General features: G+C 46.4%; 1 protein-coding gene across 1 annotated transcript in view; it reads left to right on the top strand.

Annotated features, from left to right (window-relative positions):
* Positions 1-18,350, top strand: part of CYP26C1 (cytochrome P450 family 26 subfamily C member 1) — a 118,897-nt gene extending 100,547 nt beyond the window's left edge. The window contains exon 6 of the mRNA XM_086920232.1: positions 17,657-18,350. Coding sequence (XP_086776358.1) covers positions 17,657-18,031 — 375 coding nt within the window. The 3' untranslated portion in view covers positions 18,032-18,350. The remainder of the gene's footprint in view (positions 1-17,656) is intronic.
* Positions 18,351-18,589: the final 239 nt, after the last annotated feature.

Genomic DNA, 18,589 nt, shown 5'->3' with positions numbered 1-18,589 from the left:
TCTGAGGTGCCAGACACTCTAGTGTCAGACAGTCATTTATTGTGGCCGTCTTAGTTGGTTACAAGTTACAAAGTACTACTGCCTGGACAGCCAGTATGACGGTTACTTGGCCCTTCCGGTCCTAGAGGACTTTCCAGTCTAATCCATCCCGCTGGCCCAACTCCAGAGAAGTATTGTATGGGTATCTATTCTAAGGTAAGGAATCTGCAGCTAGAAGTATCCATCAGTTGAACAAGTTACTTATCTTTGGTATTTACAGGGATATATGTATGATTCAGTACCCTGAATGTGTGGCACACGCTAAGGTGCTCTATGTGTGAGAGGTGTTTCCTCTCAGTTCGTACTCCTATCTACAGGGGACAAACTCCCAGGGTCTCCTGCCGGTAGGTCGGGACTCCATGCACTTTGCTATGGTCTCCTGACCCGCTGAAACACCTGTCGTCCGGCCGAGGGATCCTATGGATCCTAACACCTCTCACACATAGAGCACCTTAGTGTGTGCCACACATTCAGGGTACTGAATCATATATATCCCTGTAAATACACCCACACATAAAAGGTCCTGATGAAAGCCAGTTTAAATAGAAGGCCTGGCTGAAACTAGTCGACCACACTGGACGTGGTAGACCATAAGTCTACCCCTACACGTCCTTAGCCTTTGTTTTTATTTTCTGACTGGGGCCCACCAATAAACTTACTGCTTTGGGACCCCAAGGACAGCATTTTAAACCTCATGCAGCACATCAGCACAGCACACTCACGTTCCAAAAACCCGCTCCGCAGTAGCCTGGCGTCGCAGCACACCTGAGGCGCACTCTGTACCTCGGGTGGGGCCCGATGATGAAGCATGCCACCAACTAGGCTGGTGGGTGAGGACCTTCCTAACAAACCAAATGGTTTCCCATACTAAACACATAGTACGCAAACACTACCCTAATAGCTAGTTCTTGTTGTTTATTCATTTCACCCCAGGGGAAACGAACTAGCTGTTCTAGTTCCTCTCTCTCTTTTTGATTGCAAGACAACAGTTCTTGGCTGTATCATTTGTGCAATTTTCGCTGTGAAGATCTCTGTCTCCGAATTTATATTTGTACCACCTTGTGCCTTTTATTTTTTTATTAAAGCAATATGTCAGTCTTTTGTGCATTATGAGCTCTATTTAACAAATCAAATACAGAAATAAATAAATACAATTTCTTCTCTTAATAAAAAGCAATTTCTAGATGGTAAAGAATCCAAAATGCTTCAGACCTGAAAAATGAACCTTGTCCCAGGAGCATTTATATCCCACTGTTTCCAGTAGTTAAAATTTATTGTTTTTAAACCAATATGCATAACATCTAAGATCTGATCTTTTACAGGATCCCTCTAGTTTTCTTATATGTAACTACGTAGGCTTTTAGACCCTGGATCAATTGTGTGAAAGCTAGAGGAAATGCTTTTCTACTCCAAATCTAAAGCAAGCATTGGCATAGCCAATATGTCTCAGCTTTTGAACATTGTAAGTGTGTAACTATGCAGCAGATTATCCTGGGTGCTGTGCCGCCAGGGGTTGAAGAGTTATACAATTACTACACACTGTGTTTTTTACAGTGTGTGTTAAAGTGCGCTATTCCAGTGTGTGTGGCCAATCCCTGACCGCACCAAGAGCACCCTATGAATAATGCATTGTTCACAGTCTCTGTCTGACTGCCCTGAGCTCACGATACACTATTTAGAGTGTTATTTATGTATGCTGTGAGCACATGATACCAATTGTGCAGGAGTAATTATTCTAGCGGCTACACCGAGCTGACAATGCATATCTTCATCATGAAAACAGAGAAATACCTATTAGCTTTGTCAGTGCCCAGCCTCTTGGTGCAAACATAAACATAGTGAAAGATGCAGTTCGTAATGTAGTGAAAGGTTTACAGTCAGATATTCAGGAGGAAGGGTGTGCCTTGCTAAAGTGACTCAGGGAAGTATCGAATTGTATCTGCGAGCCAAAGATGGGGGAGCTGGGAGGAGCTGGAAGGAGCATTTATTGTTGGTGGGCCTTGAAATGCCATGATGGGCAAAACTGAACACTACACTAGTATGAGTGCAGGAGCCAAATCTGTCTACAGTGTCTGCATCCAGTGCCACAAAAAAATGTCAGAGGCAGATGAAGTGGGGGCATTGCCAGCTTTGTGGTCTTAGTCACAAAACCCTGTGTGACAAGCGTCACACAGGATAAGGAACCCGATGTTGGTAGCATGGAATTGGCGGGGTACGTGGCCACTTATCAATCAATCAGGGGTTGTAAAGCATGCTACTCGCCCTTGAGTGTCTCAAGGCGCTGGAGGGGAAGGGGGAGGGGGAAGCGGCTCCGGATCAGTTGAACAGCCAGGTCTTGAGGCTCTTCCTGAACTTGTGCAGGGTCGGGAAGTATCTGATGTTCACAGGGAGCTTGTTCCAGGTTCTGGCCGTGATGTAGGAGAAAGCTCTCCCACCGGTTCTGATTCTGCGGATGCGGGGAACATCTGCCAGGGCGAGGTCAGCGGAGCGGAGGTTCCTCTTGGGTACATGGAAGGATATTCTCTCATTGAGGTATTTGGGTCCGATGTTGTTGAGGGATTTGTAGGCGTGGGTGAGGAGTTTTAAGGTGACCTTCTTCTCAATGGGGAGCCAGTGGAGGCCTCCTAGGTGTTGGGTCATGTGCTTATGACACGGTGTCCCGATGACGAGTCTGGCTGCAGCGTTCTGGATGGTTTGAGTTCTATTGATTCCGGCGTAGAGGGCTTTGCCATAGTCCAGTCTGCTGGTTATGAGTGCGTGGGTGACGGTCCTTCTGCAGTCGGGGGGGGATCCATTTGAAGATCTTACAGAGGATGCGAAGGCAGTTGAAGCTAGAGGAGGCGACTGCGTTGATCTGGCAGTTAATGGAGAGTGAGGAGTCAAGGATGATGCTGAGGTTCCGAGTGTGGTCTGTAGGGTTCGGTGGGTTGTAGAGGGCAGAGGGCCACCAGGTGTTGTCCTAGGTGGAGGTGCAGGGTCCGAGGATGAGGACATCTGTCTTCTCTGAGTTGAGCTTCAAGCAGCTGTCCTTCATCCAGCCTGCCACGTTCTTCATTCCTTCCTCCACGCTACTCCCTGCCCTGCGAGACTGTGTTTGGTATCGTAGCGCCCACACGCCTGCCAGACTTCTGCCTGCATTGAATAATACTGCATTGCTCGTTGTGCCAGATCGCCTTAATTAATTCCTCTACTGTTTTGAGCTGCTCTGCCGATTTCACGAGCGCCCATTAGCATAATATCGCGGCGCTAGTCTGCCAAAACGTGCTGCTACGCTCTGATTAATTGTGCTGCCTGTGCATTGAATTTTTGTGCCTGATTGTGCCTTGTGCCGGTTCCACTGACTTAGTGATAGCGTTTTTATGCTCATAGTGTGCCCCAACCCGTTTTCGATTTTGGGCTGACTGCAATTTTGTGTCTTCTTCTTGTTGTTGTTTGTGCCTCCCTGCCCTGATCTCCGCCCCGCTCCCGCCTCCCAGCTGCTCCTCCCTCCCACTGTTGGTCAGGCTGCGCTCTACCAATCGACCTCCGTGACCGTCCTGATTCCATCGGATGCGGTCGCTCCTCCACGCTACTCCCTGCCCTGCGAGACTGTGTTTGGTATCGTAGCGCCCACAAGCCTGCCAGATTTCTGCCTGCATTGAATAATACTGCATTGCTCGTTGTGACAGATCGCCTTAATTAATTGCTCTACTGTTTTGAGCTGCTCTGCCGATTTCACGAGCGCTCATTAGCATAATATCGCGGCGCTAGTCTGCCAAAACGCGCTGCTACGCTCTGATTAATTGTGCTGCCTGTGCATTTAATTTTTGTGCCTGATTGTGCCTTGTGCCGGTTCCACTGACTTAGTGATAGCGTTTTTATGCTCATAGTGTGCCCCAACCCGTTTTCGATTTTGGGCTGACTGCCATTTTGTGTCTTCTTCTTGTTGTTGTTTGTGCCTCCCTGCCCTGATCTCCGCCCCACTCCTGCCTCCCAGCTGCTCCTCCCTCGCCCCTCCCCCTCTACGATCCGCTTATGTCAGATGCATTTTCGCGCAGCGATAACGCGCAGCGTTCGCGCCCCATGCGCGCCGAAGGTGCGCCAAAGGAAAGCCCGTCTACGCCCGTTCGCGCCTGGACCGCGCCCAGCGCCAGACCCCCTGGTCCCCACCGTACCCAGCCCACTAGATCCACCTATGATGCCGCTACTCTTCTCGCGCTCAACCTCGGACGCACTCCTCAATGCTGTGAAGCTACCCCAGGACGTACCCACGGCCCATTCGCCTGCCTCTCCTGCAAGTTCAACTGCATCAGGACCCTCACCAAACCCACTTCCTCCATACACAGCCCCAACTCTAACCGCCTGAAGTGCATCCTGGTCAACACCCGCTCGGTACACAGACACGCAACGGAACTCTGGGACCTTCTCGACACTGCGTCACCGGACATCGCCTTCCTGACAGAAACATGGATGAACACATCATCAGCACCCGACATCGCCATAGCCATACCGGACGCTTACAAGATTACCCGCAAAGACCGCTCCAACCAAACAGGAGGAGGCATCGCCATCGTCCATAAGAACACCATCAAAATCACGACCAGCTCCGATGATAATCTTACAACCGCCGAACATCTACACTTTCAGATCAACACCGACCCTAGGACCACACTTAGAGGCACCCTCTTCTACAGGCCTCCAGGCACCCGCACTCAATTCAGCGATGACATCACAGACTTCATCAGCCCACATGCCCTCGCCTCCGAGAACTACATTCTTCTAGGAGACTTCAATTACCACCTTGAAAACAAACACGACAGCAACACCATCACCCTTCTGGACAACCTGGCCAATCTCGGACTCAAACAACTTGTTGACACCCCCACCCATGTAGCCGGACACACGCTCGACCCTATCTTCACCTCCAGCAAGCACATCTCCTTCGATCGCACCACAGCCCTCCACTGGACGGACCACAGCTGTGTTCACTTCAGCTACAAAACCACCATGACCCACAACCGTCCAAAACCTATCCTTCGGAGAAACTGGAACAAAATCACTTCCGACCAACTCCTCACATCACTCAACCAAAACCCTCCCACCCTCTCATTGGACCCAAACCAAGCGGCCACCAACCTCAAGCAATGGATTACCCACAGTGCTGACGAATTAGCACCCTTGAAAAAGCACCAGATCAAATCAGCCAGCAAAAAAGCTCCCTGGTTCAATGATGACCTTAAAAAATCCAAGAAATTATGCCGCACCCTGGAGAAAACATGGAGAAAAAACCCGACCACAGACAACATGTCCACCCTCAAGGCAGCCACCCGCAAACACCACCAACTGATTCGTTCCGCCAAGAAATCAGCATTCAAGGATCGTCTCGACAACAACACTCACAACAGCAAGGAACTTTTTAACATTGTCAAAGAATTCACCAACCCCACCGCAGCATCCAACGACATCACTCCCTCCCAAGACCTCTGCGATGCGCTATCCTCCTTCTTCTACAACATAATTGCCGACATCCACAACAGCTTCGAGAACACTCCCAACGTTCAACCCTCCCCACCCCCCTCAGATCCTACTCCGCCAACTAACATCCTTAGCGCCTGGAACCCAATCACCACTGAAGACACCATCCGCCTAATGAACTCAATCCACTCTGGCTCCCCAACCGACCCCTGCCTCCACCACATCTTCAACAAAGCGGACTCCATCATCGCACCCCATCTCCGTGATATCATCAACTGCTCGTTCAACTCTGCCATCTTTCCAGAAAGCTGGAAACACGCCGAACTCAGCGCCCTTTTGAAGAAACCCACAGCAGACCCCTCTGAACTGAAAAACTACCGACCCATATCCCTCCTCCCATTTCCGGCCAAAGTCATCGAGAAAGCCGTCAACAGCCAGCTCGCCGCCTTCCTTGAATCCAACAACTCCCTTGATCCTTCTCAATCCGGATTCAGAGCCAAACACAGCACCGAAACTGCCCTCATTGCAGCCACTGACGACATCCGAACACTACTGGACAACGGTGAAACAGTGGCCCTCATTCTACTCGACCTCTCCGCCGCTTTCGACACAGTCTGCCACAGTACCCTTATACAACGGCTCAGCAACATCGGAATACAAGGAAAAGCCTTGGACTGGATCATCTCGTTCCTCGCTGGGAGAACTCAGAGTCCGACTTCCCCCATTCAACTCCGAGGCCACTGAAGTCATCTGCGGCGTACCACAAGGATCTTCACTCAGTCCCACCCTCTTCAACGTCTACATGAGGCCACTTGCCTCCATCGCATGTCAACACAACCTCAACATCATCTCTTACGCCGACGACACCCAGTTAATCCTCTTCCTCACCAAAGACCCTAACACCGCCAAAACCAATCTTCACGAAGGCATGAAAGAAGTAGCCGAATGGATGAAACACAGCCGCCTAAAACTCAACTCAGACAAAACGGAAGTGCTCATCCTAGGATCTTCCCCCTCTGCTTGCGACGACTCTTGGTGGCCTTCCGCTCTGGGCTCAGCACCCACACCCACAGACCAGGCACGCAACCTTGGCTTCATCCTAGACTCCTCTCTCTCAATGTCCAGACAAGTCAACGCAGTCTCATCCTCTTGCTTCAACGTACTTCGCATTCTCAAAAAGATCTTCCGTTGGATCCCCCTCGAGACAAGAAAGACTGTCACCCACGCACTGGTCACGAGTCGACTGGATTATGGTAACACACTATACGCCGGAATCACAGCAAAATTATAGAAAAAACTCCAACGCATCCAGAACGCATCAGCGAGACTCATATTAGACCTCCCTCGCCAAGATCACATCACCGAACACCTAAGAGACCTCCACTGGCTTCCCGTCAACAAAAGAATTACATTCCGCCTTCTCACCCACGCACACAAGGCCCTCTACAATCTAGGACCCGAATGCCTCAACACTCGCCTGTCCTTCTACAAACCCACCCGCCAACTAAGATCGTCCAATCAAGCCGTTGCCGCTGTCCCGCGCATCCGAAAATCCACCATGGACGGCAGATCCTTCTCCTTCCTTGCCGCCAAGACGTGGAACTCACTCCCCACTCACCTCCGCCTTACTCAAAACCACATCTCCTTCAGAAAAGATCTCAAAACCTGGCTATTCGACAAATAATGAACCCCTTCCCCAAGCGCCTTGAGACCCTCTGGGTGAGCAGTGCGCTATACAAATGCCCGAACTTGAACTCTTCGGGATTCTTAGTGAGTGAGACGATGAGCTGGGTGTGTCGGCGTAGTACACGATGCAAAGGCCATGCTGTCTGACGATGAAGGCGAGGGGGGCCATGTAGATGTTCAAGAGCTTGGGGCTGAGTGATGATCTCTGAGGTACTCCGCAGTTGATTTCCGTGGGTACGTAGAGGAAGGGAAGGAGTCGATTCCTTTGGGTTCTGCCGGAGAGGAAGGATTGGATCCTGTCGAGGGCAGCTCCTTGTATCCCCACGTCATGAAGTCTGGCTGTGAGCGTGCGATGTTAGACGGTGTCGAAGGCCGCGGAGAGGCCTAGAAGGATGAGGGCCGCAGTGTGTCTCTGGTCTAGTAGTATGCGGATGTCGTCAGTAGCGGCAAGGAGGGCGGTCTCGGTGCTGTGGTTGCTGCCGAATCCAGACTAGGAGGAGTCTAGGATAGAGTTCTCCTCAATGAAGGTGGTCAGCTGGGCGTTCACGAGTCTCTCAGTGACTTTGGCCGCGAAGGAGGAGGAGAGAGATGGGCCGGTAGTTTTTCATGTCTGTTGGGTCGGCCGTAGGCTTCTTGAGGAGGGGTTTCACTTCCGCCCGTTTCCAGTCGTCAGGGCAAATGCCAAATCTGAGGGAGACGTTGCTCGTCTGTCCTAGTCGGGTGTGATGACTTACTGCTTTTTGGTGCCACAAAATGCATAAAGATAATTTGCTGAGTCGATGCTTCCGCTCCAGAGACTAATGTATAGTGCCATCGTTTTTTCTGTCATGCATTGCTCAATACGGGGAGTGAGAGAGGTGGAGAAACACACCTGTAACTTGTACTTTAGCCCGGTTGTCAATTGATTTTGTAATATTTTCTAATAGCAGAGCTGTGCCCCCAGGTTCAGAATGAGTTTAAATATATACTGTAAGTAATCACCCTCTTGCAACAAGTTTATGTGACACCATCGAATAGTCTTGACTTTTTAGCCAAAAGAACATTTGGATTCTGAGGGGACTTGTAGTTTTGGTTTGCTTGTCCTAGGTACGCCCAGTATGCTGAGTGTTAGCTAAAAATACTGGCTGAACTAGTCCACATGACAGCTTGGCAGGTATGCTGCCTTGGAGGGGTTATGAGCGAGCACCCCTTGTTTCCACAAGTGATACGAAACTGCTGATCTGTGGCAGCAAGCCCTATGAATAAAAAATAGGAGCACAAGATTTTTTAGGCTTTTACCAGCACAATGCTTGATCAATGCCATAAAATTGAATGCAGCCATACTCTGGTGAGGTTACTATGTCTATGAGCTTTATTAGTGATCTCCACTAGTTCTGTAGTTTGCAGAACAGTTTATTTCCATGTGTGTCACTGAAGTGGCCTCATGTACAGCCATGTTCCTCCTGTTGCTCATGAGTCAAAGAGAGATGTTATTGTCTGGGAAGAGGAGCTGCAGGATCGGAACGTGGGAATGGGTTTGTGAGACAGTGCCAAGAACATGAGGAGAGTAAAAAAAATGAGAAGCATAATTCTCGGATGCCAGGGGGCAGGCAGCACATGATGCAGGGCCAGCACAAGGTTGAGGTGTGGCCGCATTTCTCCATGATGCGCCAGCCATTAAATATAAATCAAGCTCTGCCAGTTCCTGCCTGTGAGGAAGCCTCTGCTTGGCGAAGGGAAGAAAGCCAGCCATATATGCTGGCCCTGAAATGTCTGCCACTTGCCAGGGAGGGGAGGCATATGCTCTTTGCAAGTAAAAGGGCTTAAGCGGAAGGGGGAGAATAAACAGACACGAGGACGGGTGGAACAGGGACAGGGTGGGAGATGAAACAGGGATTGGGGAGGGTATGGGAGGAGGAGAGGTGGTGGAAGGCAGTTTCACAGAGATGGTGATCGAAAGGAAACAAAACTTTTTTAAAACACTTTGCAAACACACGCTCACATAATGACGTAACGAAAAAAATACAAAGTAGAGTCACAATGCCTTTAAACTTCCATGAGGAACCCATCAAAAGGAAAGCTTTGACAAAGACTAGCAGGAAACAAAGAAAATAGTGCGCAGACATGCACACATAAGCATCAAAGTGAAAAGATACCAGTAGTTAGGGGCTGCTCTGTGGCAGGAAACAACTGACAACAAGGAGGGACAAAGAGGAAAGATTAACCACTAGTAAGCAGACCTTTTTAAAGGACAATCAAACTCAAAAATAAAAAGCAATGGACGGAATGTAAGCTCACAAAATGTATACAACATGTCTCAAAGAGACAGTGCAAACGCTGCCTAGGCTCCACCTAAAAGGGCAGTCCACCACCCCATGCTGTGAGTTAGTAATCACTTTAAATTGATTCCATTTCCAAAATCTTCTTCATTTTTGCGTAAAACCGATTCTAGCAACAGCTAGGCAGTGTCTTTCTGTTTCAGTGTCAATACGGGGCGGGTGTGTGGCGATTCGCCAAGGTCGAGGAGGTGAAACGGTAGAGAACGGTTTCCTAAGATTTCTTCTGGCTCTCCCGCAGGGTACGTCGACCTATGCATGTCACTTGGAATTGGGTTTGTCCTACATAACAGACCTGATAAGGATTGAACCTCTACTTTTGTGGCACCGCATATGGTTGTCTAGTGAAACCACTCTCTGCCGGGGATTCATAGAAGACTGTATCTCTCTCGATGAGGCACATAAGACCGCCTGGATTGCCTATATCAGGAAATTCCTTAGCGACCTGGGAATGCTTCAGTATTACTCTTCCCCTATTTTAATTGCTGCAATCCCAAGGAAGCAATTTAAAAAGGCTTGCTTGGCTCACCTAGAATCTCTACGACTGTCTAGTGAGGTCTCTAAAGTGTTAGCTAAAAATACTGGCTGAACTAGTCCACATGACAGCTTGGCAGGTATGCTGCCTTGGAGGGGTTATGAGCGAGCACCCCTTGTTTCCACAAGTGATACGAAACTGCTGATCTGTGGCAGCAAGCCCTATGAATAAAAAATAGGAGCACAAGATTTTTTAGGCTTTTACCAGCACAATGCTTGATCAATGCCATAAAATTGAATGCAGCCATACTCTGGTGAGGTTACTATGTCTATGAGCTTTATTAGTGATCTCCACTAGTTCTGTAGTTTGCAGAACAGTTTATTTCCATGTATGTCACTGAAGTGGCCTCATGTACAGCCATGTTCCTCCTGTTGCTCATGAGTCAAAGAGAGATGTTATTGTCTGGGAAGAGGAGCTGCAGGATCGGAACGTGGGAATGGGTTTGTGAGACAGTGCCAAGAACATGAGGAGAGTAAAAAAAATGAGAAGCATAATTCTCGGATGCCAGGGGGCAGGCAGCACATGATGCAGGGCCAGCACAAGGTTGAGGTGTGGCCGCATTTCTCCGTGATGCGCCAGCCATTAAATATAAATCAAGCTCTGCCAGTTCCTGCCTGTGAGGAAGCCTCCGCTTGGCGAAGGGAAGAAAGCCAGCCATATATGCTGGCCCTGAAATGTCTGCCACTTGCCAGGGAGGGGAGGCATATGCTCTTTGCAAGTAAAAGGGCTTAAGCGGAAGGGGGAGAATAAACAGACACGAGGACGGGTGGAACAGGGACAGGGTGGGAGATGAAACAGGGATTGGGGAGGGTATGGGAGGAGGAGAGGTGGTGGAAGGCAGTTTCACAGAGATGGTGATCGAAAGGAAACAAAACTTTTTTAAAACACTTTGCAAACACACGCTCACATAATGACGTAACGAAAAAAATACAAAGTAGAGTCACAATGCCTTTAAACTTCCATGAGGAACCCATCAAAAGGAAAGCTTTGACAAAGCTTAGCAGGAAACAAAGAAAATAGTGCGCAGACATGCACACATAAGCATCAAAGTGAAAAGATACCAGTAGTTAGGGGCTGCTCTGTGGCAGGAAACAACTGACAACAAGGAGGGACAAAGAGGAAAGATTAACCACTAGTAAGCAGACCTTTTTAAAGGACAATCAAACTCAAAAATAAAAGGCAATGGACGGAATGTAAGCTCACAAAATGTATACAACATGTCTCAAAGAGACAGTGCAAACGCTGCCTAGGCTCCACCTAAAAGGGCAGTCCACCACCCCATGCTGTGAGTTAGTAATCACTTTAAATTGATTCCATTTCCAAAATCTTCTTCATTTTTGCGTAAAACCGATTCTAGCAACAGCTAGGCAGTGTCTTTCTGTTTCAGTGTCAATACGGGGCGGGTGTGTGGCGATTCGCCAAGGTCGAGGAGGTGAAACGGTAGAGAACGGTTTCCTAAGATTTCTTCTGGCTCTCCCGCAGGGTACGTCGACCTATGCATGTCACTTGGAATTGGGTTTGTCCTACATAACAGACCTGATAAGGATTGAACCTCTACTTTTGTGGCACCGCATATGGTTGTCTAGTGAAACCACTCTCTGCCGGGGATTCATAGAAGACTGTATCTCTCTCGATGAGGCACATAAGACCGCCTGGATTGCCTATATCAGGAAATTCCTTAGCGACCTGGGAATGCTTCAGTATTACTCTTCCCCTATTTTAATTGCTGCAATCACAAGGAAGCAATTTAAAAAGGCTTGCTTGGCTCACCTAGAATCTCTACGACTGTCTAGTGAGGTCTCTAAAGTCACTGTGCAACACTCACTACGAATTCAAACATCAATGACGGTCCAGCCCTATTTAACTTTTAATCTTTCGGGCTACGAAAGATTATTGTTAACTAGGCTCAAACTAAACATTTTTCACCATCTGGTCACTTTTCCCAAAACGAACACCTGGGAAAAATCTCCTCAACCTTGCCCTTGCGATGACATTTCTTCCCAAACAACGATCCATACAATAATGTTTTGTAAATTCTATCAGGATCCGAGGAAGCAGTGGCTTATTCCCATTTTAAAAGTCATGGGCCTACGTAGGTGTCGCCCAGCATTTCTCGCCCTTCAATTTCTAGATACTGAACCTTTTGCCAAATCCATAGCAAATTTTTTGAAACTGCTGATTAAGCACAGGCAGAACTTGGAGTAAAATTGGGTCGCACCTCTCCCGACTAAAAATGCCGGTTTAATACCCCTAATTCGCTGCGTTTTTGCACCAATGTTGGTTGATTGAATTCTTATATTCTCTGTTTTAATTCGTCGGTAGTTTAAGTTTATTGTATTGATTATCTGTGTAGGTATACCGCATTTTTTACTCCATCTGTCGTAGCTTTCATGTTAGGAGTTAAAACTGCTTTTTTTATTGGAGGAACTGAATATTGAGAAAACTCAATGCTGCTAATAAAATTCTGTTATTATTATGATATTTTATGACTTTTGTTACATCTTTTTTAATTGTAATTCCTTTTATCTATATGTAAATATACTGTGCTTTTATGGATGTTTTTCTCTACAACCGAATAAAGCTCGATTTGATTTGATTTGATCAGTGTCAATAAACCTTGGTGAAAAATGAGGGTCAGGCCTGTAGGAGGTGGACCCATTGTGCTCTTCTCATTCGTGCCATGATACGAGGGTGCAAATACGCAAACATTTGTTATCGCCTGACATTGGTGGTCTCCATCCGTACTATTTATTTATTTATTTATTTATGGTTTTGTATAGCGCTAGAATCACTCCATCAGGCGTATCTCTGCGCTTTTGACCGGTAACTCCACGAACTTATTGATATACTGAGAGATGTTTAGATTTGATTTTTGAATAAAATGGTTTTTAGTTGCTTACGAAATGTTAAATGTTCATTACATTGTCGTAAGGTCAGAGGCAGTTTGTTCCACATCTTTGGTCCTAGAGTGGATAGAGCTCTACCTCCATGCCTGGCCTTTTTGACCTGGGGGACCACAAGTAAAGAGTTGGTACTAGATCTGAGGGACCGCGCTGGGACATAAGAAACAAATCTCCGTTCGAGATAAGTAGGTCCCTGTCCGTTCAGACACTTGTGGATTAAACAGCAAATTTTAAATTTGGCCCTTTGTCTGACTGGGAGCCAATGCAGTTGCTCAAGAAGGGGTTTGGAGGGAGTTCTCGGAGGAGCATTCAGAACAAGGCGAGCTGCCGTGTTCTGGATGACCTGCAATTTGTCTAGCACTCCTTCATTGGCTGAGATTAACAGACCATTGCAGTAGTCTATCCGACTCAGTACAAGTGCTTGCACCAAGGTTTTCCTCACTGAGTTAGGTAGAAGCGGGAAGACCTTGCGAAGCAGGCCGATGGTGTGGAAGCATATCCCTGCTATGTAACTGGTATGCTGTTTAAGAGACAGGTCTTGGTCCAGTCGAATGCCCAAGTTCTTCACAATCTTCTTGGGTTCAGGGACAGCCCCCAGCTCAGCAGGCCACCAATCCGGAGTCCAGAGTATCTTAGCTTCTCCAAACAGCATGATCTCTGTCTTGCTGACATTGCATTGGAGGTAGTTGGAGGACATCCAATGTGCTACTGCTTTCATGCCAGCTGAAAAAGAGTTCTTAACTTCGGCGGAAAGAGATTTGAAGGGAAACAGGAGTTGAGTGTCATCTGCGTAGGATACGGGGACAAATCCGTATCTACGCAGCACTCCTGCCAGGGGGGCCACGTAGATATTGAAGAGTGTAGGGCTCAGACATGAGCCCTGTGGCACCCCCTTAGAAATCTCAATTTCCGCCGAGCGATATGTGCCCATGGTGACTCTCTGGGTACGATCAGCTAAGAAACTCTTTAGCCATTCCAGGGCTTTGTTCTTAAGGCCAGCGCTCGACAACCGTTGAATTAAGATGGAATGAGATACGGTGTCGAACGCTGCCGATAGATCTAATAGAACCAAGATGACTGATAGGCCCTTGTCCTGGTAGGCATGGAGATCATCAGTAACAGACAGCAAGGTGGATTCAGTACTGTATTTGGGGCGGAATCCAGATTGGGACTCATCCAAGGCATGAACTTGTTCAATATGTCTAGATAGATGTTGATTGACATATTTTTCTGTGACTTTCCCCAAGAAAGGAAGCAGAGAGATGGGTCTTAAATTTGTCAAGTCAGACCATGGTAGGGCGGTGTTCTTCCTCAAAGGTCTGACAAGAGCTCGCTTCCATTCTTTGGGGACAGTGCCTGAGATGAGTGAAAGGTTCACTAGTTCTGTGATCAGTAGGCTAAGGTGTTCATCCAAAGTGGGTATTAGTCTGGCTGGTATAGCATCCTCTGGGCTGCCACTTTTGATTTGTTTTATAAGTCGCGATATTTCTTGAGATGAAACAGGGGGAAAGATATCCAGAGATTGTGAGTCTGGTGTAGAGTCAGGGAGGGTAGGTAATGGGTTCACCGGAGTAATAGTTGAAGCCTGATTAGTATATAAAATCTTATCGTAGATTTTATCTATTTTGTTGGTGAAGAAACATGAAATCTCATCACACAACTGTTGGGACGAAGTATCAGGAGCTTCACATGCTGTTGGTTTAGCAAATGTCTGTACTATTTGAAAAAGAACTCGAGGGGAGTTCCCAGCTTCTTGTATTTGGGTAGCAATATGTGCTTTACGCGCGCAACGAATTGCTTTATGATAGGAGGATAGAGCGCTCCAATATTTTTCTTTGTCTCCTAGAAGATGGGATGTTCTCCAAATTTTCTCTAATTTCCTGGCACCTTGTTTGAGAGTTCTTAGTTCATCGGAGAACCAGACTTCTTGCTTCCTAATTGGCTTGGATTTAAAAAGTTTTAATGGAGCAATTCTGTCTATAGTTTTCCTGATTTCATCATCAACTTTCTTGAGAGCTGCTTCAGTGTCATTTAAATGTCGTATTGTGGGAGGGTTAAAATTATCTTTAAAAGTGGATTTAGTGACTTTGTGCCACTGTCTACGGATGCAAGGTAGTGTGCTGTGGTGCGTGGGTTTATGCGCCTGGGGGGGGGTTGTAAATTCCACAACGAAATGATCGGTCCAGCTCACCTGAGTGGCAGGCGGGCATGAAATCGCGTGAACATTCGAAAAAACTAAGTCCAAGGTATGACCAGCCTGATGCGTGGGTCCTTTGTTCTTTAATGTCAGACCTAGCATTGATAGGTCTGTTATCAGTGATTGAGCATCATTGCAGTCAAGTTTCTCACCATGGACGTTAAAATCTCCAACTAATGTGAACTCCCCATCATTATGTATATGTGGGGCAAGTAATTCAATTAAAACGTTGGAGAAATTTTTGTAGGTGCCAGGTGGCCTGTAAACTAGGGCACCTTTATAGTTTTCCTTAGAGGACTGTATCTTAAAAATCAGGATTTCTATGTCAAGGGAACAAAACGCTTCTAAGATTGTTGCTTTTATTTCATCTTTGTGTGCTACAGCGATTCCGCCACCAATTTTTATAGGGCGGTCCAGTCGCAGTAATTTGTAGTTACATGGAATTGCAAGGGTGATGGCCGGTGTGCAATGTGGTTTGAGCCATGTTTCAGTAAGAAAACACAGCTCCGGTTGACTAGAGGATATCATATCCCATACCTCCACCGTGTGTTTTGATAGGGACCTTATATTACATAGGATATTTTTCCTCCCTCGCGGGGTGGTAACTACAGCAGGCGATGGCATGGGTGTCAACAGATCCTCACAATGTATACGCGGAGTCACAGCCATATTAGTGTTGCCATCAGTGACGGTAATGGTGCTTTCTACTCATGGGGCTTCGGTTTAATTAACAAGCCCTGTCAACATGGTAAGTACAACTAACGGCCACCCACATTCACACATACAGGTCGAAGCCAGAAATTAGGAGTGAAACAGGCACAGTAGATGAGAAAAATCTTAAATTGGGAGAATCCGCTAGAAATATGGGCTCTCAATTATGCATTAATTAACAAACGGAGCTGACAAACAGCATATTATCAAGGGGGTTTATCTCCGCTTTTTTGGCTTTAAAAGCCAAGAAAGTGGAGATAAAATTATCTCCCTATTACCTAGCTGTCCCTAACACCAGTTAGCGACAGCTAGTATGAGATAGCGACCATCTCGGGCCCCACTTTGCATGTCAGTGATATTTATCACTAATGACATGCAAAGTGGGCGTGCCAAGATGTTAGCGACTGGAAACAGTCTCTAACATCGCTATCTCCTATTACCAACTATTGGAGATATTCGCGCTAAGCGCGAATATCTCCAAAAGCTAACACCTGCCCTGAGCAGTTCTTAGCCATGTTATCCATTGGGAGGTGGATAACATGGCTAAGAGCATTAGCTCGGTAATGCATGAATATCGCTGACTTTTCAGCGATATTCATGCATTGCGGCAGATTTTTATCGCCTTTGCGATAAACCTTGGTAATACCAAGGTTTATCTGCGATAAAAATCGCCGCAGCTCTGCGGTAAATTTTTGTTTCTAACCAAGCAATAGCGATAATTATCGCTATTGCTTGGTAATATGCCCCTCAGTTCTTCTTAGCTCAATTTAAAAGAATAGAACTTAAGGGTAAAGTTTGCAGGCTTGGGAAACACGGATGGTCCCAGACATAAGGAGGGTGTACTAATCCCAGTAGTCAAACTTTAAATTGCTTTCAAATATTTCCCAAGCCAGTCATGAAGTGGCACTTTTCTAACTTTGCAGGAATTGTGAAGGACAGAAGAGTACAAAGGAGCAGAAGGTGTGTTTAGTTATTCTAATGAAAAGGATATTGCAGAGCTTAGTTAACAATTACACACAACAAAGAATCTAGTAATCAAATGCTTGTGGCAAAACGTTCAAAAACAAAAATGACACATTTTGTTTAGTGAAAGAAAATAGTCCACGATGTAAATAGGGGAACAGGAGAGCATATGATTTTACTTGCCGGTTATTAATACCTTTTGGAAAGAGGCCTTCCCAGGCAATTAGTATGCTTCTAAAGCTGGGGTGTACTTGCATCCAACAATACTGTGCTCTGCGTCAGCGACCTAGCATTGGGGCTGTAATACCAATCTTGAGTATTTACAGTGACATTATTCGTTGCCAAGCTGAACTCAGAGACCACTTCTTTTAGCTACAAAATTATAAGAACCATGATCATGTTAGGTACTTTTTATTCAATGCATATTAGAAGGAATAGATGTTTGAGTATGTGGCCAAAATTCACATTTGCCCAGCTTCCTGTTGCAGCTCAGAGGACTACATGATGTGAAAACCCCCACTTTCAGTGTGACGAGAAGGTGAAAACCGCTGAATATTTAATCTAGTTCTGCCCACAAAGCTCTGCCCAAGTACTTAAAGCCCATGTTCACTGAAGAAAACCTTCATACGTCCTGTTATATCTGATCCTCAGGGGACCCAAAGATTTGGTTTAAAATTATTTTCTGAACATCTTCACTTAACATTCGACTTATAAACCTGATATTATAGAGAGGATGCTATTGTTTTAATGCCTATCGTGGAATGATATACACGCCACATGATGCTATTATGTATATGATTGCTGTTTATGCATACATGCGTACATGTTACTCATTCATATTTTTCTCCTGTAGGGTTATCAGGTCCCAAAAGGCTGGAGCGTGATGTACAGTATACGAGACACCCACGAGACTGCACCAGTTTTCCAGAACCCCGAAATGTTCGACCCAGACCGATTTGGTTCAGACAGAGATGAGGGCAGAGCAGGACGCTTCAATTACATCCCTTTTGGAGGCGGTGCCAGAAGCTGCATTGGCAAGGAGCTAGCACAGGTCATCCTCAAATTACTTGCCATTGAACTGGTAACCACTGCCAGGTGGGAACTGGCTACTGCCAGCTTTCCTAAAATGCAGACTGTCCCCATTGTACACCCCGTTGATGGACTTCACCTTTACTTCCACTTTCTAGGCAGCAGCAAAACCAAGCGGGCAGCACAGAAAGAAACCTAATTTGCCAAAGAACCTTCTCCCCAACTGTAGGCACTAGAGATCTTTCAAACCTTGCTTCATTTTTGTTCATGTTAAGTTATTGTACATAAGGAAGCACTATAGTTTTCTGCGATGTGTATTATTTGTGAACCGGAAACTAATTATAGGAAAGACCAAACAGCTATTTATAATTGACTATTTATATGTATCCACATGTAAAGTGATGGACAGTGTTTATTCTCATAAGCTCTTTTAGTGATAAGTTCTGTACGCGAATGTGTTCAAATATGTGTACTCTGTATAGTAACTATCTGTGAAATAAAAAAATTCAAAATATTTGACATGTTGTGCAATTACACATTTCTGCAAATACTTTCTAAACTTTTGCAATCTAAGGTGGATTTGTAGAGCATTGTTTGTCACCCATGAGGTTATCCAGGTGCTGAATATGTGAGAGTAAGCATGTGGTGATGCATGGCCTAAGTAAAGGCAGTCTCGATGGTCCAGCAAGAAAACAAATTGCAAAGCCAGGTTTTCAGCTTATTGCAGAATTCAAGAAGTGAAGAGGCGGCCCTGATG

This window comes from Lissotriton vulgaris, chromosome 5, assembly GCF_964263255.1.
Source record: "Lissotriton vulgaris chromosome 5, aLisVul1.2, whole genome shotgun sequence".
In the NCBI taxonomy this organism is placed as follows: Eukaryota; Metazoa; Chordata; class Amphibia; order Caudata; family Salamandridae; genus Lissotriton; species Lissotriton vulgaris.
This window is presented reverse-complemented; position numbering and strand designations above follow the sequence as displayed.